The sequence below is a fragment of the Anolis sagrei genome, chromosome 6, assembly GCF_037176765.1.
Source record: "Anolis sagrei isolate rAnoSag1 chromosome 6, rAnoSag1.mat, whole genome shotgun sequence".
Classification (NCBI taxonomy): Eukaryota; Metazoa; Chordata; class Lepidosauria; order Squamata; family Dactyloidae; genus Anolis; species Anolis sagrei.
Genome location: NC_090026.1, coordinates 51,457,665 through 51,482,143, shown reverse-complemented (window position 1 = coordinate 51,482,143; position 24,479 = coordinate 51,457,665). Strand labels below are relative to the sequence as shown.

The 24,479-nt window shown below is 38.6% G+C and overlaps 1 protein-coding gene across 9 annotated transcripts in view; it reads right to left on the bottom strand.

The window, feature by feature from the left end:
• Positions 1-24,479, bottom strand: part of TANC2 (tetratricopeptide repeat, ankyrin repeat and coiled-coil containing 2) — a 225,068-nt gene that overhangs the window by 140,313 nt on the left and 60,276 nt on the right. For 8 of the 9 annotated variants that reach the window (XM_060781304.2, XM_060781307.2, XM_060781308.2 and 5 more), the window contains one exon: positions 4,321-4,392. In XM_060781304.2, coding sequence (XP_060637287.2) covers positions 4,321-4,392 — 72 coding nt within the window. Of the gene's footprint in view, positions 1-4,320; positions 4,393-20,705; positions 20,925-24,479 lie in introns of those variants that run through there. The other variant, XM_060781309.2, reaches the window with a different exon arrangement.

The following is a 24,479-nucleotide window of genomic DNA, read 5'->3' as shown; positions in this document are numbered from 1 at the left end:
CTTCGGGGAAACTATGGGGTGGGTCTGGCATCTAAAGAGATATTTGAATTATTATCTAAATGGCGGCAAGACAAGAAGGGCTCCGTTAAGCTCGGAGAGAACCAATCTGTAATCCAAAGTAATCCGCCTCCTGCATAGCCTCCTCCTGATTTTTGCACCATCGGTACCTAGGACAGTCAAAGGTTCTTCCTGGGTCTGAAAAGTGCGAATAAAGGGACTCAGGAGAGAGCAAAACTAAGAAATTTGGTGTTGGGCTATAGCCATTGATAGCAGGAGTAACTTGAGTCAAGCCGGCCTGCCAGTGTTCTTCTCCTGTCTAGCTCACTGGCTGCCGAATCCCCAGTCGACCTACAGTTTGGTAAGAGATCTTCCCTATTGACCTGTTTGGATATCTCCTATCCTATCTACTATCCGAGAGCACCGGGAGGCAACGACTGTTGGCAAATTTTACCATAACCACAACTCCACCGTCCTGGGAAGTAGCCATCTGGCCATCAGCGTCATTTCATTTCACCAGGCCGGGAGCAGTTTTGCCGCTCCGGGGAACAATTGGCTCCCAGCCGCCACAGCCACCTCGACACACCGGGAGGCAACTTGTTGACCAAGAACCATCTTTGTTACAGCCGTTGTTGTGGCCAGGGCTGCCAGTGCCAGGAGCAGTTCCTCCGACCCGGGAACAATTGGCTCCCGCCATCGCAAGTGCCTTGCAGTCCTGGGAGGCAATCCGCTTGCCCTAGAACCGCCATCAGTGCTGCCATCATCACTAGCGCTGGGAGCAGTTCCTTCAGGAAACAATTGGTTCCCAGCTGCCGCAGCCACCTCACAACTCCGGCTGGTAAGGACGCCAGAGGGGGGTTGGCAGAGTGGGTGAAGGTGGTGGTTAATGCCTCCCTACGGGAAGGCAAGATTCCAGCCAGCTTAAAACAAGCTGTAATAAAACTACTGTTGAAAAAACTGTCACTGAACCCCACTTAATTAGTCAACTTTCGGCCAGTTTCCAATCTCTCCTTTTCGGGCAAAGTCCTGGAACGTGTGGTGGCCTCGCAACTCCAGATATTCTTGGAAGACATGGATTATCTAGATCTGGCGCTGTCTGGCCAGGACATGGAACTGAGACAGCCTTGGTTTCCTTGGTGAATGATCTACACTGGGAGCTGGACTGGGGGAGTGTGTCCCTGTTGGTTCTGCCTGACCTCTCATCGGCCTTTGATACTGTGAACCACATTATCCTTCAGGGGCACCTTGCGGGGATGGGCCTTGGAGGTACTGTTCTGCAGTGGCTCCAATCCTTCCTGGAGGGTCAAGTCTTCCGATTATTTTTCTCAAGTCTTCCGATTATTTTTAATACTTTCATTAACTTTGAATTTAGGTTACGTTTGTTTAAATGACATCTTTTTAGATTCAATTATATTGCCAATGTATGTCTAATCAGTCTGTGAGTAAATTAAAATAGGATTGCAGCCTTATCCATGATTCACATCCATGGAAAACTAACTTAATGCAAGCCTCAACTTCTGTGTTGTAGAAAGAAAGAAAAACAAATTTTTACTATATCTTGTATTCCCTTATAAATCATAAATTATCTCCTTTCCATCTGCATTCTTCCTTGATCATTTAGTCCCTATCTTTTTCCATTATAGGACAGAAGGGCACTGAAGTTCTAAACCAGCAGGATTATTGCAACTTGCAAACCGCCTTCTACTTCTCTCAGAAGACACCCTCCCAGAATCCCAGAACAGCTTCTGGCCCTCCAGAGGAACAGTGGACATGATCTTCACTGCACGACAGCTTCAAAAAGAATGCAGGGGAAAAAATCAAATTCTGTACATGGCATTCATTGACCTTGCTAAGGCATTCGACACAGTGAATCGCAGCACTCTCTGGGCCATCCTCCAAATAATCGGGTGCCCTGAGAAATTTGTGAACATCCTGCAGCTCCTCCATGATGACATGATGTGGCAACAGTCTTAGACAGCAATGGCTCCCAAAGAGACCCATTTAAGGTGAAATCAGGTGTCAGACAGGGATGTGTTATTACTCCAACCTTATTTTCCATCTTCATTGCTATGTTACCTCATTTTGTTGATGGGAAGCTTCCCACCAGAGTGGAAATCATGTATTGGACAGATGGCAAGCTATTTAACCTCAGCATACTAAAAGCCAAAATCAAGGTTACAACAACATCTGTTATAGAACTCCAATATGCTGATGACAACTTTCTCTGTGAGCATTCAGAAGAAGACCTACAAGCCAATCTAAACACCTTCGCAGAAGCATACGAGAAGTACAGCCTGTCACTGAACATCAAGAAAACCGAAGTGCTCTTCCAGCAGTCACCAGCCAATCCCTCTGTAATGCCAGAGATACAGCTTAATGGTGTAACATTAGAAAATGTTGACCATTTCTGCTACCTTGGCAGCCACCTCTCCATAAAAGTCAACATTTATACTGAAATACAACACCGCCTGAGCTCTGCAGCATGTTTCCAAATGAAGCACAGAATGTTTGAGGATCGGGATATCCGTAGGGATACCAAGGTGCTTGTTTATAAAGCTACTGTCCTCCCAAGCCTGCCAAATGCCTGTGAAACATGGATTATCTACAGACAACATATGCAACTCCTAGAACGATTCCATCAGCGTTGCCTCCAAAAAATCCTGCAAATCTCTTGGGAAGACAGGCGGACAAATGTCAGCGTGCTGGAAAAAGCAAAAACCACCAGCATCGAAGCAATGGTCCTCCGCCATCAATTCCGCTAGGCTGGCCACATTGTCTGAATGCCCGATCACCATCTCCCAAAGCATTTGCCCTACTCCGAGCTGAAGAACGGGAAACGGAATGTTGGAGGTCAGGAAAAGAGATTTAAAGGTGGGCTCAAAGCCAACCTTTAAAAACTGTGCCATAGACATTGAGAACTGGGAAGCCCTGGCCCTTGAACGCTCTAGCTGGAGGTCAGCTGTGACCAACAGTGCTGTAGAATTTGAAGAGGCACGAATGAAGGTGAAAGAGAGAAACTTGCCAAGAGGAAGATGCGCCAAGCCAACCCTGACCGGGACCGCCTTCCACCTGAAAACCGATGCCCTCACTGCGGGAGAACATGCAAGTCAAGAATAGGGCTCCACAGTCACCTACGTACCCACCACAAGGACACTGGAGGACAATCATAATCGGACAAAGAGAGATCACCTAAGTAAAGTAATTGGTTAACTGTAGATTAAGCCAATATTTTTCTATGTGCTTTCATTTAGGATACTTAAAATTACTTTGGAGCCTGCCTATAGAGCAGAAAATGGATAAATGGATAGTGTACAGAGGGACACACAATAGGCTTTCAGAAGAGTATCTCTATCTCTGTTTTCATAAAGAGACAAGTCAGAAACAGTAATAAGAAAATCTGTAAGTAAACAGGCATAACACTGGACATTAAAATAAGCAGATGACTTTAAAATGAGTATTAAAGTTTACAAGCATGAAAGAGATCTGGTAATATAACAAGAGTTACTTTTAGCCAGTTATTTTTGCTCAAGCATGCACAACGCTGCACTCTAGAACTTAAAATAACTTTCCAAAGAGTTTCTCAAAAGAGGGTTGAACTAGCTGGTCCTTATAATCCCCCCAACTCTAGGATTCTATGAAATGTGAACATTTGTGTGGAAGGTAGCACAACTTTTCTAGCATTTCCCTGAACTGGTATTTCTGGCTGTCCCTATTTTGGCTGCTCTATTTTAGAATAGAAATTCCATGCCCCAACAACATTTTACATCTATCTGTCACAGATAGAGAATAAATGTTGATTGGCAGTTGGAATAAAACTAGTTCATTTGAGCAATATTCAGCGAGGTTATTTATATTTGTTATTACCATCCCTTGGATGCACGCATATGTGCCACCAAATCACCTGTCGACTTATGACAATCTCATGAATTTCATAAGGTTTTCTTAGGCAAGAAATACTCAAAGGTGTTTTGCCAGTTTATTCCTCTGAAATATAGCGTAAAACATCTGGTATTTGTTGGCAGTCTCCCATCCAAGTATTAATTAGGGCTAGCACTGCTTAGTTTCCAAGATCGGATGGTATCTAGTGATTTAGATCCCTGTTCCTGTGATACTCTCTAATAAACATCATTAGAGGAGGATAGATGGAAGTTAAACAGCACATTCTCATATGGGATCTTACAATTTCCAAGGCCTTATATTCCTCTGTAAATATTAAGATTTGTTTAAAAGCTAGTGAATCACTCCATAATAGAAATACAGTTGTAAAACGTCACTAATAGATTTGATAAGGCATTTTATTCGTGACAATTACTAGTTATTTACCTTGCCCTGAATGGCTCTGACAGTAGTCTATGCTTGCTTGCCTTCGGTCTGCTTGTTCCTCGCTTCCTCCATCTGTATGAGAACCAAAACAATACAATTATATCAGTACAGCAGAAAATTAGGTAGATACAGCTTCTCTTCCAGGAGCATCACTGCCTCTTAAGAGACAGCAAGCCAGTTGATTTCATTTTGGTTGGAAGAGAAACAAGACAACAAAACCTTTGCTGGTTGTGCCTTTAGTCCCTCTCAATGAAATCCATGCATCTTACTAACAACAAACCAATTCAAGGTTTCTCTTCAAGCTTTCACAAAAATCTGAACGAAAACAAAATACCATGTAACACTAGCTGATTATTCTAGAAAATGTTCTTTCATACTGAAAAATGTTACTCCAAACCATAATATACAGGGGTAGTACACACAAATGTACAAGTAAATCTTTGCAGATACATAAGGACATCACATCATTATGCAATTAACTCAACGTCATTCTCATTGATCAAATGACCAAATTAGCAGCAATAGATACAAATGTCAATATTTATATTGCAGATAGCATGGGGCAGACAGGACAGAATGTGCATTAGAAGTACTAAGTATATTAATTATTGAATTATATATAAATGGGAAAGGCGAATTTTGTAGGTAAACAATACTAGACTATTCGCTCATTGTGCGCCACACCAAATGTAATATTCATTATTCCATGGGAGTGGTTCGAATCCTGGGAGAGCGTGGATGAGCTCCCTCTATCAGCTCCAATTCTGCCAAAAAGAATATACTGGGTCCCAACCATCCCCTAGTTGTTTATTTAAGTCTACTCTAGAAACCAATTTGTTATACGTATACAGCCAATCCCCACTTATAAACCTTATATGTTCTGTAGATTTGTTCTTAAGTTGAATTTGTATGTAAGTCGGAATAAGTGCATTTTTTCAGTGTAACTCCAGTCAAAAATATGCATTTTTTATCTTTGTATTTTCACATTATTTAATCAATTATTTTCAATTATTTTCCCAAGTCGCTCCTGACATGACAAAAAAATTAACTCAAATATTTAATGGATTGCTGAGAAATGAGAGAACTATGGCATAAAAATGCCCAACAGACAGTATTTGCAATTTTAAAAGACACTAAAAATGAAGTTCTTGGGATCTGGAAAAGCATATTAAGACAGGAGGTCCTTGACCCCAAACCATGTAGAGGTTTTAAAAGTTAAAACTAGTCTGAGTTGTGTTTAGGAATGGGTCAATTTATGATAAAGCAACACTATAATATCCCAAAAGTACTTAGACTCAAATCACCTGTCAGTTCTGTAGTTCCAAAACCTGCCATAGCAGTTCAGCATATAACAATCTGAAACATACAACACCACTGATAGCTGAGAAAGATTGTGTCTGTTCAGGCAGATCTGTTGTTGGAATATTTAAACTGACAAAACTGGGAGAGGGAAATTCAGGTCCATAAACAGACAAAATCCTATTTTTGTTGCTCCAATTGCCTCCAAAGCACTCCAAATCGTCCCTCAAAATTAAAATTTCTGGCTGATTTTCACCCAGAAATAGTCACAGATAGCCTAACCATAGTGGTTTAGCTTACCGGTCTCCCATATTGCATCCACTCTCACAAAAGACCAAACACACAAGAGAAAAAGACCAAACACAAAGAGAAAACTGGAAATGATGAGATGTCACATCTGATTCACTGGAATCACAAAGTACAGACTACAAACGGAGCACATATGGGTGAGAATTGCCTCTTGCCCCCAAAAGAACAGTCCACTTCTTTAAGATGCTATGATTTTTTGCTTTCAGAGATATTATATATTTATTTATGTTGAGATGCTTTATTTTCAGAGAAACTGAACCCCTGTTCAAAACAAGGCATAAACACTATTAACCTAGGCAGATTAACCACCCACCAACATCAATTTGATTTTGTCTGGACTGAGAAGATTCCATTTATAGTACAGCAGCCTATATTCACAAAGTGCTTTAGATAATGAGTTACCAGCATGTTAAAAGCAAGCGTCCATGTCAGATCAATTATACAGAGAATAACAAAGAAGATATGAGCTGATGTCACCATGACCATGAAGGTAACTTTCAAGTTCATATAACAGCACAACATGGATGAGGCTACATGTGGAGAACTCATCACAGTTCTGAATTTAATGAATCAACACTATACATCAAAAATAATATATGATGCTACCCTAGTACATACAGATACCTTGACTTAAGAGTAATTCGTTTCACAGCTAAGCTCTTAAATCAAAACACTCTTATCTCAAATGTTCACAGTGAAATGCTATTATAATCTGTTCCGGCCTCCTGAGCACATCATGAAACTCTCTATGATCAAGTCATGAAAGGATAACCTTAGGGTCCTCCTAAGGCATAATCTATTTGTGCCTTAAGGCAATAACAAGAACACTTCTGTTTCAACTTATTACTTATTTGGCAACAAATTTATGTACTAAAATGTGCTGTTCAGCATGCCTAATCTAGTTTGATGTAATAAAAAATGTATCCATTTGAATATTTACTTTGTGGAAGTATTTTTTTTTCAAAGAAAGAACAATAGCAGCTATAAGGAAGACTGATTCTAATGTCGTCTTTGAAGAGTTCCCACAGCAAGAATATAATTCTTCCTGTTCCCCCAAGTCCATTTCATACCCAGCACAAACTGCCAAGCGAATGGGGACATGGATGTTTCATCAATTGTTATATTAGAGATAAAATGGTGAACTGAAGCTTTTTTTTCCAAGTCATATAATATGAAAATCTCTTCACATAGGAGGAAAACATACTCTTCTAGACTTTACTGTATTCTGGAGAAAGGCGACAGCTCACTAATAGAACATAGCAAGAGGTTGGACTGGATGGCCCACGAGGTCTCTTCCAACTCTATAATTCTATGTTTCTGTGTTTTACATAGTTATTCAATCTCTGCAGTTCCATTTAAGGAGAGACAGAGTCTTACTTAGCATTTTTAACTTTTCAGTACAAAACAGACAACTAAGATTGATTATTCCTAACCGAAATGCTTGAGAAGAGAAGTATTTTGGATTTTGAAATACCTATATTTGCATATAATTAAAAAGTCCCTTCAAGACACTTTAGCCACCAACTCATACCACATATGCCCACATGCACCTTCCGCACATTCCTCACAATAGTGGCTTCACTCTACTCGGAGCCATGTATCTACCTTTTCACCTACTTTTTCACCTTGTCCAAATGCTGTCTACCATTCCTACTCTCTCTCTCTCCCGTCCACACACACATCCTCTGTAAGTCTCATTGGGAGTGTCATGCTTTACTGGTGAAGAGGAGTCCTGGCACGCAAGGAAGCAAAGTGGTTATTTTTACTGCCTCTGTTGCTGCTGTCATCACTTTGGTGGGGTGCCATCACATGGGTATAAAATGAGTGGGATGACCGCTTGCCACCACAAGTGTGGTGGCTTCAAGGGGACACCAATAATTCCATGAAGGGAACAGGAAGAAGGAGGCAGATAGTGGTGGCCCCAGCAACAAGTGAGGTACTCCTTTCTTCGGGTTATTGTAGGTTTTTCGGGCTGTATGGCCATGTTCTAGCATTCTCTCCTGAAGTTTCACCTGCATCTATGGCAGGCATCCTCAGAGGTTGTGAGGTCTGCATCAATGGCATGCATCCTCACAACCTCTGAGGATGCGTGCCATAGATGCAGGTGAAATGTCTGGAGAGAATGCTTCTAGAACATGACCATACAGCCTGAAAAACCTACAACAACCCAGTGATTCCGGCCATGAAAGCCTTCGACAATACACTCATTTCTTCCTTCATCCATTCCTTTGATAGAGAAAAAAGAGTGGGGAGAAAGACAGAAACAGGCACTGGGGACAAAATGTTCCAGATTTTTTGAGGATTTCGAATTTCTGGATGAGAGATGCTCAATCTATATACAGTCATGTATACATAGCCCTTCCTTAGCAGGCATCTATCTTTCTGAAAGGTGGAATGTTTGATCTTAGTAGCTACTTGTGCTCCTTTTCACACTTAGCAAACTGACACAATTTCTGTGTCCTTATAGTTATTTCAGGCTCAAAACTATAAAAGTGTTTTGAATCTAAGCATGTAAGAGATTAATAAAAGCCCTGAAGGAAACATTTATTATATTTATTTGTAGGAAGGCCTAAAATAAATGTTATTAAAAAAAGAAATCTTCTCAACTAATAAAACAGTATCACTAGAGTAAAATGTCTCCTAGTTAAGAGCCATCCTACAAAGAGCCAGAGCATGTCAGTACTACTGGTTTTCTAATCCAATAGCCTAATGGAAAAGCAATAGCATTCTCTTGGTATAAATGCTTGTTCAAATGGACAACGGCTGTGTGGAGTACATAACCCCCAATCAACTGTATCTATTTGACAGTTTGACGGAAGATTTGGCATAGCAGACACTCCTTCCTTTATTAGTGAAGAGATGAATTCATGACAAAACCTAACAAAAGGTTCCTTCTTCATGCAAGGAAAGCAAGCTTTCATTCAGGATTTCTCTGAACCCCAAAACCAAAACCAATGGGTATTGTCAAAGGCATAAAATCTGAAATATATGTGTACACACATATAATATAAACAAACAGGCAAACACATATAATAACTATATGTAAAACAATATAAAAACGTTAAACTTATAGTTTTTTTGTAAAAAAAAAGTTTTTAACTGAGATTAAAAAATGAGAGAGGAAGCAATGTGCAAATGTTCAAGGAGAAAATTCCAAGAGTATGGAGCAGTGAGTGAAAAAGAATGGAGTTGAATCAAGGAAGAGGAAGCTCTTGGTTATGTGATAAGCATAGAGTTCTCAGTTTGTCATTTTAAGCCAGTTGGTAAAAAGAAATAAGGGCTGAAAGACTGGGGTAGGAAAGGGGGGCTAGGTTGAATAGGACTTTGAACATCAAAACAAGAAGCTTGTACAGAATCCTAGAAATAAGAGATAACAAAAGTGGAGTAATACAATCAAAACAATGAGCCAAACAGACAATCTCAGCAGCAGACTGTTGAATGAAAACCAAAGGACTAAAGTGAGATTAATGGAAGACCAGTCTACAGATAATTACAATAAGGCAGAAAATGACCAGGGCATGATCTAAGATTTTTCTTTCTGTAAAGAAAGCTGAAAGAAAAAGTCTTTTTGGCATTTTTTTTAAAAAAAGCATTATGATTCTGTTACAGTCTCGATGTGAGAAACAAAAGACAAACAGTCAAAAATAAAGCCAAGACTACATGCTTCCTTCAAAGATAAATGGCAACAGCTTTAAAGGGGATAGTGAAGCTGTGTTGCAAAGGTTTTGGAGGTGAAATAAAAAGATTTAGGAAGTAAAATAACATATATACTCATATATAAGTCAACCTCATCTATAAATTGAGGGTAGGTTTGGGGACCAAAATTATGTATTTCAGTATGATCCATGTATAAGTCAAGGACCATTTTGCAGAAAGGGGAAAGTGTCACCATTGTCGAAGGCTTTCATGGCCGGAATCACTGGGTTGTTGTAGGTTTTTCCAGGTTATACGGCCATGTTCTAGAGGCATTTTCTCCTGACATTTCGCCTGCATCTATGGCAAGCATCCTCAGAGGTAGTGAGGTCTGTTGGAAGTAGGAAAATGGGTTTGAAATCCACAAGCATGTGGACAATTTCAACAGAAAGGAGGAAACCATGAAAATGAACAAAATCTGGCTACCAATATTAAAAAAAACTCCAAAATTACAACAGCAAAACAACAGAGAGTAAACAATCAGGCACTTCTAATCACCTCTCAACAAAAGATTCCCCCAGGCACTGCCAAGCCATCAAATGCTAATTAAGGTGGTCAGTTGAAACATTCACTCCTAGCTCCAGCAGACAAGAGTCTTTTGTCTCACCCTGGTCATTCCACAGATATATAAACCCATTTTCCTACTTCCACCAGACCTCACTACCTCTGAGGATGCTTGCCATAGATGCAGGCGAAACGTCAGGAGACAATGCCTCTAGAATTTGGCCATATAACCCAGAAAAACCTACAACAACCCAGTATCACCATCACTTCAGGGAGCTGCTGCCATTTTCCCACCCATCCATTTAAAAAAGGCCTTTCACTACTCTACTTGGCTGCATTTTTATTAAAGTTAGGAAATAATATTAACTGTAATTTTTTATAAAAGTAACCATGCCCTTCTTTGTTAGAATGATGAAAGCCAAGAGCTCAATACGTTCCAGGGAAACCTAAATGCCTCCTCTCTATTCTTTATTCACCTTTGAGGGAAGCACCAGAGCTGCTGCCACCATTTCCTCAACCAGGTATATAAAAAGGCTAGAGTTGCAGCACAATTAAGAGAGTAAATGGGATGAATACCAACAAGACCTTTCTCTGTTTGTGATAAAGCCTACAATGTAAAATGTCTGAATTACGTAATTCCTGGATTTCATGTGTCTCACAGTATTATATAGTTTCCACGCTGTGGCTGTGACTTTCCTGTATCTGAAAGCTCATCCCTCCTATCTGTCCGTCCCACCATCCTCTGTTTTTAGTTCATCTTACTGAAAGCAACTATAATTATGTTCTAACTGCATGAGATTGGTCCAGTTGGCCAATATAGATACAGTATTCAGATACTTTGATTTGTTCAGGTACCAAATTGTAACTTCAGGAGAATAGCAGAGCATGAATTGTCATAACTCATAACTGAGGAAATGTCACACAAGCATATTCAGGAACAATATCAGAAGTAAAGAAACGCCAACTGGAAACATAGAAGCACACATCCATTTTAGACTTTTCTCCTGGATGAGCACCAATGTCCATGGAGAGGTTTGAAGTCTACTGAAACTCTCAAAGGCTCATTCTACTATGATGAACTTTCAAAGAGACAGTCTGAGAAAGGGGTGGTTGATTATTATGAAAACACCAGCCAACAAAAGGGTGTGGATTGCTCTTCAGGGGGTGAGGTTCAGAGAACAGTAAGCAAACACAGCAATATAATTTCCTCTTCCCTGATAGAATCATTTTTCAAAATTGATCATTTGTGGCCTTGGAACCCACTCAAAACATTTTGGATAACTGCAATGTGTACTTAGAAAGCAGTAATGAAAGAGTGTACAAATAATTTACATGTTTAATCCAGTTATCCTTATCTTAGTTAATTCAGTATATGAATATTACTATCCAAGAAACTAATATTTGTGCTAATAGCAAGATGAACATTGCCTTCCTGTAATGAGCAGGGTCTTTGCTATAAGATAGAAAGCTTTTGTAGTTCTTGTTAAGTCCAATGGTAACATTTTAATAGCTGCCCAGTGATGTAAATGAGTTTCCTTCTAGTATTGACCTTTTTTGGATTCTTTTTTCCTTTGTATTATCAAAATCACTGGGTTGTTGTAGGTTTTTCGGGTTGTATGGCCATGTTCTGATGTTTTGCCTGCATCTATAGCAGGCATCCTCAGAGGTTATGGCAGGCATAGATGCGGGCAAAACGTCAGGAGAGGATGCTTCTAGAACATGGCCATAAAGCCTGAAAAACCTACAACCCACTTTTTTCCTTTGTTTTGCAGTTCGAGGCTGGGTAAAACACAAAGGCACAAAAGCACCTGGCAGAGTAAATTACATAATTCTCATAGCAATGTAGGGGCACAGATGGCTCATGGTTGTGTACTTTTTCTTTGTTTCCAAACTATATAACCCTTGGGAATCCATCTTCTAGGGACCTCAACTTGGGGATGTGCACCCAGTCTGGAGCTGAAGCAATGGAAACTGATTTTGATTGTGTACCAAAGGATAAGTCTGGGTAGAATTTGTTTGGGGACCCAGTTTTACCGCTGGCTGTGAGAGGATGCAGGACACAATCAACACAACTGCCATAATGTTTTCTGTCATTTACTACTGATAAAACATACACTATAGCAGTAATGTGTTTTACCACTGGAAGAACTCTTGGAAAGTCCTGGAACTATTTCCATTTTCCAAATAAGACATTTCCTGTGGTATCTCTCTTTGACACATACATGTGAAACTAGACATTTAATACAATTGAGGAAAATGGCTGCTATATGTGAACCAAAAGTAAATAAAATAAAATAATAAATAAAATGAAACTCTTCCCAAAATACTGTATTTTTGCTCATGGGTTTGATCTCAAAGCAAATGAATGTATTGATAAATGTCTTTTGACCAATGAGCTGTGCAGGTTATTCCTCTTCCTCTGTTTTCCAAGCATCTCATTAAATAATCTAATCCCATCACCCCAACCTTCGTGGTTTCTGCTGTGCTTATATATTCACCTAAAGCAGGATGGGGAATGATCGGGGTTATGGGGCCTGCACTTGAAGGCACATACTATCTCACAAACTCTGAGAGCCAACCAATTCCCATTTCTGCATCAATAGTTGTAAAAAAAAAAAAAAAAAAAAAAGCAGTGTTGTAATTTCTTTCTCAGAAAAAATCACACAGAGAAACAGACACACATATCCTCTATAAACTATGCCCTCTCCTGCAGTGCTTTTGCTGCATATTAGCAAGACACTGTGACATCACTAATGGATAGCAGAGAAGGAGTAGGATACCGTGTGTCAGCACCATCGCAATAGCTATATTACTAGCTAGCCACTCCCTCGTAGAAAAGGGGATTACTTCAATAAGAGATATCAGCCACTAGCAATTCATTGTTGGAAACACAGGAAAGTTTACTGAACATAAATATCAATAGTAAATGAAAATTAACATGGGTTTATACATACAAAGAAAAAAATCTGTAGCTGCAATATTTGAGAGGATGCAAAGTATACACTATGTGGATCCACCAACTGACTACAAACCTTCTGCCACTTGAACTGCAGCTGTCTATCCAGCTGGTTCACTGCTCAGAGCCGAATAAATTCTATAATTTAAGGCAACATGTCCATGGACAATCATATTGATTGCTTACATTATCTTCCCATTATAGGCAGATATAAGGACCAGCAGAATTTCTAATGTTAAGTTGAACTTGCTATTATTTTAAAGATGCATACTTTAGTTTTCCTTTGTGTAGCATAAACCATAATTAAAATCAATTTTACTTACATAACATAAATATTCAAAACCTCTGAATATGGACTTCAAATGTCCAAAATTGTATTTAAATTATTATCTTTTCGACAAAATGTTCTTACTGGTTTGAAATATTATTTTATTACAAAATTCACTAATTGCCTAAACACATGACATGATCATTTTGAATTATTCATCCTATTAAACAAATTGTAAACAAAATGCAAAATAAAAGCTTTTTTTGGATCAATAAATGTTTCAATCCTTAGGACTAGATCCAGGACACAATTTGGCATTATTAAACTCACTCAAATAATTGCTTTCTCGTGTAACTAGGCCGATAGATAAGTATGTTATCATGACAACAAAGGAAATGTTATTGACTCAGAAGTCCACTGTAGGAAGTCAGAAATACTGTGACAGATATTTATATGACAGGCATAGTTGTTTTTTTCTAGGATTTAAGAAACCTGAATTTGTTTTTAAAAAACAGTTAAAGCAAAATTACTTGTCTCAAAACATGGACATTGTAGTTTAAGGTATCTGCGTCAAATACCACCAGGACTGACCTTAGATATTTTGCTGCCTAAGGTGAAAGACAAGTTTGTACAGCATTTCATCCTCAGAAGCCAATTAAATTTATCTTGAATCTTACTTCCACAATTGTGACAAAACAGCATGCACCACCACACCACCAAACCTGAGGTCAATTGAGGTCAGCAGTCTAGCATAGAAAGGACAGGGCAAGTAAAATGATGTCTACAGAATTCTGTCCGCTTGCCTATAGTTGTTTTTACCTGTATGTGTTAGGTGAGACAGATGACACAATCTGCTTCATGGCAGGCATGGGAGTTATGATTGCTTATAATGAAGGCTAGATCTGCATTGCCAAATAATCCAGTTTCAAAATGCTAATTAAATGCATTGAACTGGATTATATGAGTCTACACTGCTATATTATCCAGTTCCATGAAGTTAAGATGCATTCTGAAACTGGGTTATATGGCAGTGTAGATCCATCCTTAGATAAAATTTCCTACATTTTAAATCTCCCAATGATCTCTATGATCAACAGGTAAAACCAAGGAGATTGTGCAGGTACTCTCCACCTAGTACTCTTTTCCTGTCTGTTAATTTCCTCATTTAATTTACAGTAATGCAACATATTAGAAATGGCAAGATATACAATTTATTTATTTATTTATTTATTTAAACGTTTTTTATACCGGCCTTCTCACCTCTCTTAAGGGACTCCAACCATAATATCACATAAAAGGTAAAGGTAAAGGTAGTCCCCTGACATTAAGTCCAGTCATGTCTGACTCTGGGGTGTGGTGCTCATCTCCATTTCTAAGCCGAAGAGCCGGCGTTGTCCATAGACACCTCCAAGGTCATGTGGCCAGCATGACTGCATGGAGCGCCGTTACCTTCCCGCTGGAGCGGTACCTATTGATCTACTCACATTTGCATGTTTTCGAACTGCTAGGTTGGCAGAAGCTAGGGCTGACAGTGGAAGCTCACACCGCTCCCCGGAATCGAACCTGCGACCTTTTGATCAACAAGCTCAGCAGCTCAGTGCTTTAACCCACTGTGCCACCGGGGGCTCCCTATTAATATCACATACAATCAATAAAACATCATAATACATATTACAGTAAAACATTAAAACAGCAATTACAATCAATAACTATAATGGTCAGTCGTCACACTAAAATCATTGCTCATCATCCTCCATCCATATCTCAGGGTGTTGGCTCACTCGTCGAATGCCTGCCTCCATAAACAAGTCTTCACCTGTTTCCTAAATGTCAGGATAGACAGGGCGGTTCTGAGCTCCAGTGGGAGAGAGTTCCAGAGTTGAGGGGCCACCACCGAGAAGGCCCTGTCCCTCGTCCCCACCAGACGCGCTTGCAAGGCCGGTGGGACCGAGAGCAGGGCCTCTCCAGACGATCTTAATAATCTTGATGGTTCATAGGGGAGAATACGTTCGGAGAGGTAAACAGGTATACAAGTACATGGAAGGAAATTACATTGACACTGCTTCTTCTTTGTGTCACTAATGAGAATCAGCCCTCATTTCCCTCTCTCATCAACACATGTATGTTAATATAACTCATTCATAAAGCTCCACTTCATTCATATTCACACAATGGATCTCTTAATCATGCATAACCCAATAATTTCTTTTTCCCCACTGCCAATACATACTGCATTTTTGGGTGAATCTCATTTTACACAGAATGGTCAACTGAGATTGAAACAGTAGAAGACTGTGGTTTAAGAGACCTGTGTTATAGTCCTCTAAAATGGCAGAGAGCATCAGAGAATGCATTCCCATTTCACACAGGACCATGAAACAGTTAAGCTAAAAGAAGCCAATGAGAGGGTGTCCTAAGGCAAGCTCAGGGAGGGCAGAAACCTCTCCGTGCTTGCTCCAGATGAAATAACTTGGCATCCTAGAAACTTCTAGTGAAGGTTTAAGAGAATGTATCTAGACCTTCACATCATCACTCCTCAATTTGTAATCTTTTTATTTCATTTCTTTATTATTGTAATATTTACAGCCTTATATTCAGCTAAGATTAGAAACGGTAATTGGCAAAAATGGGGACCTTTAGCAAGGAGGGGGGCATTTGCAGTAACATGCTCCCAGGAGCTAGTAAACAAAGCTAGCATACTGTGGTCTTTCACATGCCTGCTACCACCTGCAATCATATTAGCTCTGTTGCTTTCTGCGAGCAAATATATCAACAACCATTGAGCGACACCCTTATACGCATGTGTTGGTGAAGCTCCATTCTGCTTTGTAAATTACAGCAGATAATCTGGCTGAATGGACTGGATGAGGGCAAACAAACTGAAACAAACTGCAACTTAATCCAGACAAGACAGGCACTCCTGGTCAGCTGGAAGGCAGATCAAGGAATAGGGATCCACCCTGTGCAAGATGGAGTCACAGCTCCTCTGAAGACACAGGTCTGTAGTTTGGTGGTCCTCCTGGACTCAGCACTGAACCTGGAGGCCTAGGTATCTGCGATGGCCAGAAAGGCCTTTGCACAACTAAAACTTGTGCACCAATGGCATCCATTCCTTGAGAAGTCAGATTTGGCCATGGTGGTACATGCCTTAGTTACATCCTATCTGGATTACTGTAATGCAATCTACATGGGGTTGCCTCTGAAGAGTGCTCAAAAACTTCAGCTGGTCCAAAGAGCTGCAGCCAGGTTGCTCACTGGGACTGGCTACAGGGAGAGGATGACCCTCCATCCCCCGGTTGTAGCAGCTCCACTGGCTGCCAGTCTGTTACCAGGCACAAAGTGTTTTTTATGACCTTTAAAGCTCTAGACGGTTCAGGTCCAGGCTATTTGGCTGACCGCATCCCCTTGTACAAACCTGCCCAGGCCCTGAGATCTTCAGAAGAGGCCCTTCTCTCAGTCCCACCTCCATCTCAAGCCTGGTTGGTGGGAATGAGAGAGGCGGCCTTCTCGGTTGTTGCCCCTCAACTCTGGAACTCCCTGCCCAGGGAAGCCAGAAAGGCCCCCTTCTTGCTGTCCTTCTGGCAACTGGCGAAAACCTCTGTATTTAGACAGACGTTTAATTATGAAGGTGTTTAAGATCTAGTCAGGGGATGCTATCCTTTTTAACTTTGAATATGTTTTGATGGATTTTAACTGAATTTTGAGTGTTGTTTGTGTTCAATTCTGTGTAAATGTTTGCATATTTGTATATTTTAAATTGGAGCCTGGTGCTTTTATGTCAAGCTGCTTTGAGTCTCCTTTGGAAAGATAAAGCAGGATATAAATAAATATAAGTCGTTGTCATCATTGTCGTCATCATCATCATCATCATCATCATTATCATCTATGCACTCCATATGACCACAAGCAAATAAATATTAGAGGAAAATAATAACTTCAGTCAACTCTTAAAACAGAGTTCCAGAAGCAGAAAAAGATTATGAACATACTGTTCTACCTAGAAACAACTGTACTGAATTAAGACATGGACTGCTAGGCATGGTCATATATGTTATGAGGCTGTTGGGTGTGGTATCATGCCTATATTTCTACATACAAACTACATTTGCTCAGAGAATTGAATTCTACCCTGAGAGGATCTATAACCAATGAATAATCAACTAGAAATTCTTAAAATAGTTGTGTCTGCGATTGCTCTTCCAGAAAAAACATCTCAAAGGACAGATAGTTGTATTCTAGATGCCTGGGAATTATTTACTAGAACACGCTTTTGCTAGTTTGAAACCCCTAAAAACGACACTCATAAAATTATGTAAATATACATGAAAATGTTTTTTTTTCTTTCCAACATATTCTTGAAACCACAAGAAGTTATAAGCTTGAACCTTTGATTAAACCATCTATAATAAGAGCTAGTACCAATATATCAATTAAATGGCATTTTATTTCAAATGGAAACATCCAAAATAAACAATACTTTTACCTTAGCCAAACAATACGCATTTTGTATTCAGAAGCTTATTTTAAAATTATAACTCAGATTATTTGTTTACACATTTTCTCTAATAAAGAAATTACTGTTTGAATGTTTTTTCTTGCACACAATTGGCACCAAATGTGAAGTCAAAATTATATTTTGTTTTTTTCTCTTTCCCTGAAACGATGTTTTAATTGCAGTCAGTTTTTCATCTGCAGTTTGCAGTAATAGGAGTTACCAGCCATTTTGTTTTGAGTATAAAAGACTAACAAACAGATGTTTCTATTCTACCTCTTTTACCAGCACATCACATAATTTTGAGAGATAATGCTAAAACAATATAGAAATGATTTACTTTTAAGAACTTATTTTGCTTTTACCACAGCTACATCACAGCATCTATGTATTTGTTATTTGCAGCTCCATGAACATACTGCAGCCAGTGGGATGTAACCAAAGACTTGTTCCAAATTCTGTAGTCTCAAAACAGAATGTACAAAGCTTTAAAGCACAACTTTAGAATACAGCTAACCTTTTAAATATTTTAAATGGATAGGTCACATGTTTAGTAAAGTAATAGGTGTATTTTGCTGTATCAGGTAATGCAGTAGGTAATAAATATGTCATGGCCAGTATATTATTCAAACCTCATAACCAGTCAAAGGAAGGTCTGCTATATCTGCTTGGACTGCAACAGCTTGCTGTGGGAATGTCAATTACCAGGTGTTCAGATATTTGAATTCATGCATTTTAGAAGACAAATCCAAAAGATTTTGAAGCCAATAATCTCTATTTATCACCTGCAAATCTGCCCCAAATATAAAGTTTACATCCAATATTTAAAAATCAAAATAACCTAATAAAATTTGTATTTGTGTAAAACACAATGCATTCATCTGTCTAATGGGAAATTGATCACAAATAGTACAAAAGATGAAAACATTCCAGAACAAAGAACATACTACCTCTGGATTCAGTCTAGATGTAAAAGAGCCCATGATGGTTGTCACTGCAATTCTCCTTTATTTTTTACTTTATAAAGATTTGACATAACTACTTATTTTTGCCAACACATGAATTTGATTTTGAAGAGACAGGTAAAATGCTACCACTGTTACTGTATCTATTACAGAACCAATCATATTACTCTGTTTCATCTGCAACACTCCATCAACATTATGTAACATCTAAGATTCATGAAGATGTCCAGAAGATAATGCATGATGAAGTCTTAAGTCAATTAGTACAAAAATAAGGATCTTGGGTGCATTATTTGTTGCCTAAAAGCAGTAACATTACTCTAAAGCCTATTATAATTTTGATACATTAATTACAGTTCTGTCAGCAGAATCACCCACATGTGACTTTAATATAACGGAAGAGAGAAGCCTCTGTAAATTCTCCATGGAAGATGAAACACAGCACATATTCAATATAGGTGAAATTCAGACAATTTGTCTGTAATTGTTGATATATTTAATTGTATTAAACTCTCTCTAGGTGTAAAAGCAATAACCCTGCAGTGGTTAAATTTGCTAATGGTAGAATCTTTGCATAAAGAGTTGGAATCAGAACAAAGAGAATAGCATTAAGTAATTGTTTCAAGACAGCAACAATCCCATAGCTGGTCATTAATAACAATTAAAATCTCCCCCTTTAAAATTTAAATTTCCACCTTCTGCAAGATTGCAATTTATCTTGCCAATGGGATCATAATGTTGGCTCACAACACAGAATCATCATTCTAAAGTGTCCAATAATCAAAAGTCAAGAAGGTATATCATGAATATGGGTTTTTCCCCCCTTGAGGGGAAATGGTTTTTCCCCTTGAGGAGAAATGCATTTCTAACCCCTATATTAAAAGTATAGCAGCCTGCGATAATTCTCTTTCCTCCACTAACAATGCAGCATTGCTGAAAATATTTCTTACTCCATTTTGTGTGTGCAAAGTTGGATCATAAACTTACAATACTACAGGAGGCTTAAAAAGATTATCTATGGCCAGTTGATCTGATCCCTTTCTTATGTTTCATAATCACCAGCCTCCAATGATCAAAGCTTGTGAGGTCATGTTAAAATAAGTAGTTCAAAATCAAACAAAATTGAGCTTAAGACTGACTAGAAATAATGTCATATTAGTGCAAAATAATTTCCTATCCCTTTTTAATAAAAGGCTTTGGTGTTGCATCTTAACATTTGCTTTACAACATATTGTTGAATGTACTAGTACTAAAGCAACACTAAATGAATTGTTGTCAATAAATAAAATTTAAAATAAAAACCAGAAAAATGCTGATATGATTATTTCTTTGGGCTTATCACAGTATCTATATATTCACCCTCCCTTATGTCAAACATGATCAATCTGAACAAGTGTCAGGCAAATATTCTATTTTTAAATGCTGACCATTTGCAATTCAAACCTAACAAGGCACTGCGTTCATCAATAGAAGATCAGCTGCTATAGAATTCATTTGCCAATAATTTTTCCTCTTGTGCCAAATCTCAATCAAGAATCCTCTACAAATATATGCTATTATAAAATAAAACAATATTATGTCTTCTCTCTGCCTTTCTCACAAAAAAACCCAAATTATGGCTAAAATTAGATTATTGTAATATCTACCAAATATGAAAGAATGAAAGTGCTTTCAGCAGTTTAAAAATGCTACATAAATATAACACACATTCGTATATGTACCAATATTGTCAGTTTTAGCTCCACTAACAGTATTTTGCAAATTCTTTTTATTTGCAGTATTAAAATACTTGTCACTAAATTCAGAATGCAATAAAGGCAGCACAACCAGAATGATTTTGCCATAGCAATACATCGTGCTTTCCCTCTCTCCATGCAGCTAAACACTATGCAAACGTACCTCTGCATCATACTGAAGGTTATTGTTTCCTAAGGAAGCCTCAAACACGCTGCACCATTTTGCCTGTCTTTCAGATGGCGCAGAAGCTGGCAGAGCAGCAAGGAAGGGAGGATACTGGAGTCAGCAAATGTCAGTGCTAGCTTCATACTGCAGTCTGTGCATTAAACACACTGAAACCCACAGGTGCCTACGTAAAGCCGTACAGATGCAGGCAGTGCCTTTACGTTTTTCTGAGCAGAATGCCTATGCTCACTCTTCATTAACCCATTACATGATGGTAAGTCAGCACCCCCCTTAGGATATTCATGGCAAAATCTTGAGTTAAGAGACAATAAGCATAACATGCTGCATCATAGCACTGCAATTACTTAAGACACACAGCAACAGCAGTAGCTACTGAGTTTAATAATAATCTTTTAGGTTAGTATATAAATTATGTTAAGGATATGCGTAAATATCTATATTATCTGTGACTTTTTCTTCTCTGCATTTTTAAAAGTTTTAGCATTTGTAATCTACTTACAAAACAATTATTAAGGGAGAAAGGAAGAGACTTCCATACTGTGAGGACATTTAAGCACCCATGCCTGCAATACTGTATAATTAATCTCTGGGTATGCGGCAAGAAAAAGTGCATTGTGCCTTTCAATAGGGTTCCCTTAGTGAAAAGGAGATGCCTGGGTGAAGATTTTGTTTTCAAAGGGTCTGCCTCATGCTGATCCTCAACTGATCTTCTAAACAAAGAATGGAAGATCCGGCTGATATGAACCTACAGGTCTTACTGAAAAGCTCACCTGAGCCATGACTAGGCTACCACTACTACCACATCTCCCTTTTTGAGCAGGTCCTTGCCAACAGATGGAAGGGGATACATGGCTGAAATTTGTTCTTACTTCTTTCTATCTGCTGCATCGAGCAAACAACAGAGATTTAAGATTTCTTTCCAGTCACCTGAGTAAAGTCTAGCCTGCATGTCTGAGTGGGCAAGGCACTGCTACTGAAAGGAAGTATCAGGCTAGTAAGGCATCATATTCTTGGAGAACACTTCAAGCACAAGTTGAAAAACTGCAGTTATAGCAACAGGCATGAGAATATTTTGAGGGGGGGGGGGATCTAGCCAGTGACTAACCAAAATCCCTAGTGCCTTTACCTAGATAATTTGCACTGCTCACATACAATGAATCTACAATCCTGGGTGAGCACCCAACACTACAGACAGGAGAATTCCTAAACTGCACTGGGCCTGAACCATAAACCCAAAGGAAACATCAACTATTCTTGTTAGCCCTCCTTGTGTTTGTTCTCACAGCTTCAGATGCTGTCCTTTTCAAAATCCTTCAGTTCCAAATTTATAAATCTTTTCACACTTTTCTAACTTCCAGAGTGTCTTATTGACACTAGGTCTCTCTCCTGGTCATATGCAACTCTGTTTCCTAAGTGGTTAAATTAACTCTTTGCTAACTGGCTCTAGGCCAAAAATTGCTTATAAAATGACTTGGTACAGTCATTCTACCTAACAAAGGCAAGGTTGGGTGATAGTGGCAGATAGCCATCATCAATACATCTATGTGAAATATTGGCACAAATAGAAGCCATTTATTTATTTCCACTGGTAGTGGTGCTAAAAAAAATTCCAACTATATTAAGGATATAGGGAAAAAACCAGCTTTACTGTCAGGCTTTGTTACCTGAGGTATGGTTGTACAGGTTGATCATCCCTTATCTGGAATTCTTAAATCCAAAATACTCCAAAATCCAAAATTGTCGAAATGGACAATTGAGCGTTGCTTTTTGATGGTTCAATGTACACGAACATTGTTTTATGCACAAAATCAGTAAAAACATTGTGTATAAAATGATTTTGTCTTTTTATACACATTTATTTATGTTTATATGCATCTGTGAGTGTAAGAATGTTATGTTTAGACTTGAGTCCCATCTCCAGAAATGCCTTATTATTTATATTCAATTATTACAGAATCCAAAAAAATCCAACATATGAAATAGTTCTGCTCCCAAACATTTTGAGTGTGTGTTGTTTTATTGTTTACGGTTATTGCTTTATGTTTTTTGATTTGCTTTGATTTATATGTAATTGTTATATTGCTGTTTTATTGTTGGCTTTGGCCTTTGTAAGCCGCATCGAGTCCTTCGGGAGATGCTAGCAGAGTACAAATAAAGATAATAATAATAATAATAATAATAATAATAATAAAAATATTCAACCTGCATCATATTTATAAGCAAACTTTCAGTGCTACAATTTAATTAAGCAATGTATACTAATATATATAACAAAGATACAGCAGATTCTTGGTAGCACTGTGTTTATATATGCCTTCAAGCCACTTGTCACAACTTATGTTGAGCCCATGAATTCCATGATTTTTTTTCTTAGTCGAGGAATACTCAGAATACTCAGAATTAGTTTTCCCAGTTCCTTCCTCTAAAATATAGCCTACAGCACCTGGTATTCACCGATGGTCTCCCATCCAAGTATTAAGTAGGATCAACCCTTATTCCAAGGTCAGATGGGATCTGGAACTTTCAAAGTTTTAAAACCAGTTTAGAAAGGTTTATATTATGGAGGTGAGTGGGGTCTTCAAGGCTCACTAGAGTGACCACCCCTAATGCATTTCCTACCATATTTCATCTCTTGGGATCCTCCCAGCTCCCATATTACTCTTGCATTTCTCCCTTTAGAAGTATAGAATAGAATAATAGAACAGAATAAAATAGAGTAACTTTATTGTCATTGTACATCATACAACAAAATTAAATTCCCCAATTCCCCAATCATATTATATATGTACAAATTACAAAACAGAATACCCATCCTTCCACATTCTATTTGTTATTGCAGAACCTCTAATCCCACATCAGTGTGAACCATGGAGTTCAATATAGTTACTGCTCTAGGATAAAAGCTATCTCTCAGCCTATTTGTCCTTGTTTTTATCATCCTATACTGTCTGCCAGATAGCAAAAATTCAAAAAAGAATATACAGAGTGAGATGGATTCTTAAGAATATTTTGAACGTTCTTAAGGCAGCAGGAATTATACAGTTCTTCCAAAGTAGAGGGAGGGTAACTAATAGTTGTCTGGGCAGTTGTAACCCTCTGGAGCGCCTTCCTACCTGTCACTGTGCAATTAGCAAACCATACATAGATGCAATAGGTGAGAACACTCTCTATAGCACAGTGGTAGAAATTCACCAGCAGTTTTTCATTCAATTGTTGGTTACTGAAGAGTCTCAGATAATACAATCTCTGCTGGGCCCTCTTAAGCAACGCAGCAGTATGAATACCCCAGGTCAGGTCTTCTTTAACACCCAGGAACTTAAAACTGGCCACCCGCTCCACTCAATCTCCATTTATAACCAAACACTGAATTTCTGATCTATTCTTTCTGTAATCTACTATAAGCTGCTTGGTTTTATTGATGTTAAGAACCAAATTATTGTCCCTGCACCATGAGAGCAGCTGAGTCCACCTCATCCCGCTAAGTAGACTCATCCCTTTCAGAGATAAGCTCCACTGCTGTTGTATCATCTGCAAATTTGACAATGATATTACTATGGTGAATGGGGTGCAATCATATGTATAAAGAGTATAAAGTAGAGGACTCAACACACAGCCCTGTGGCATACCAGTACTTAAAATAGGAGATGAGAGATATGATTACCTAGCCTAACCCTCTGGGAACATCCAGACAGGAAGTCTATAATCCAAAAACAGATTGAATATGAAAGTCCAAGATCTATAAGTTTAGAC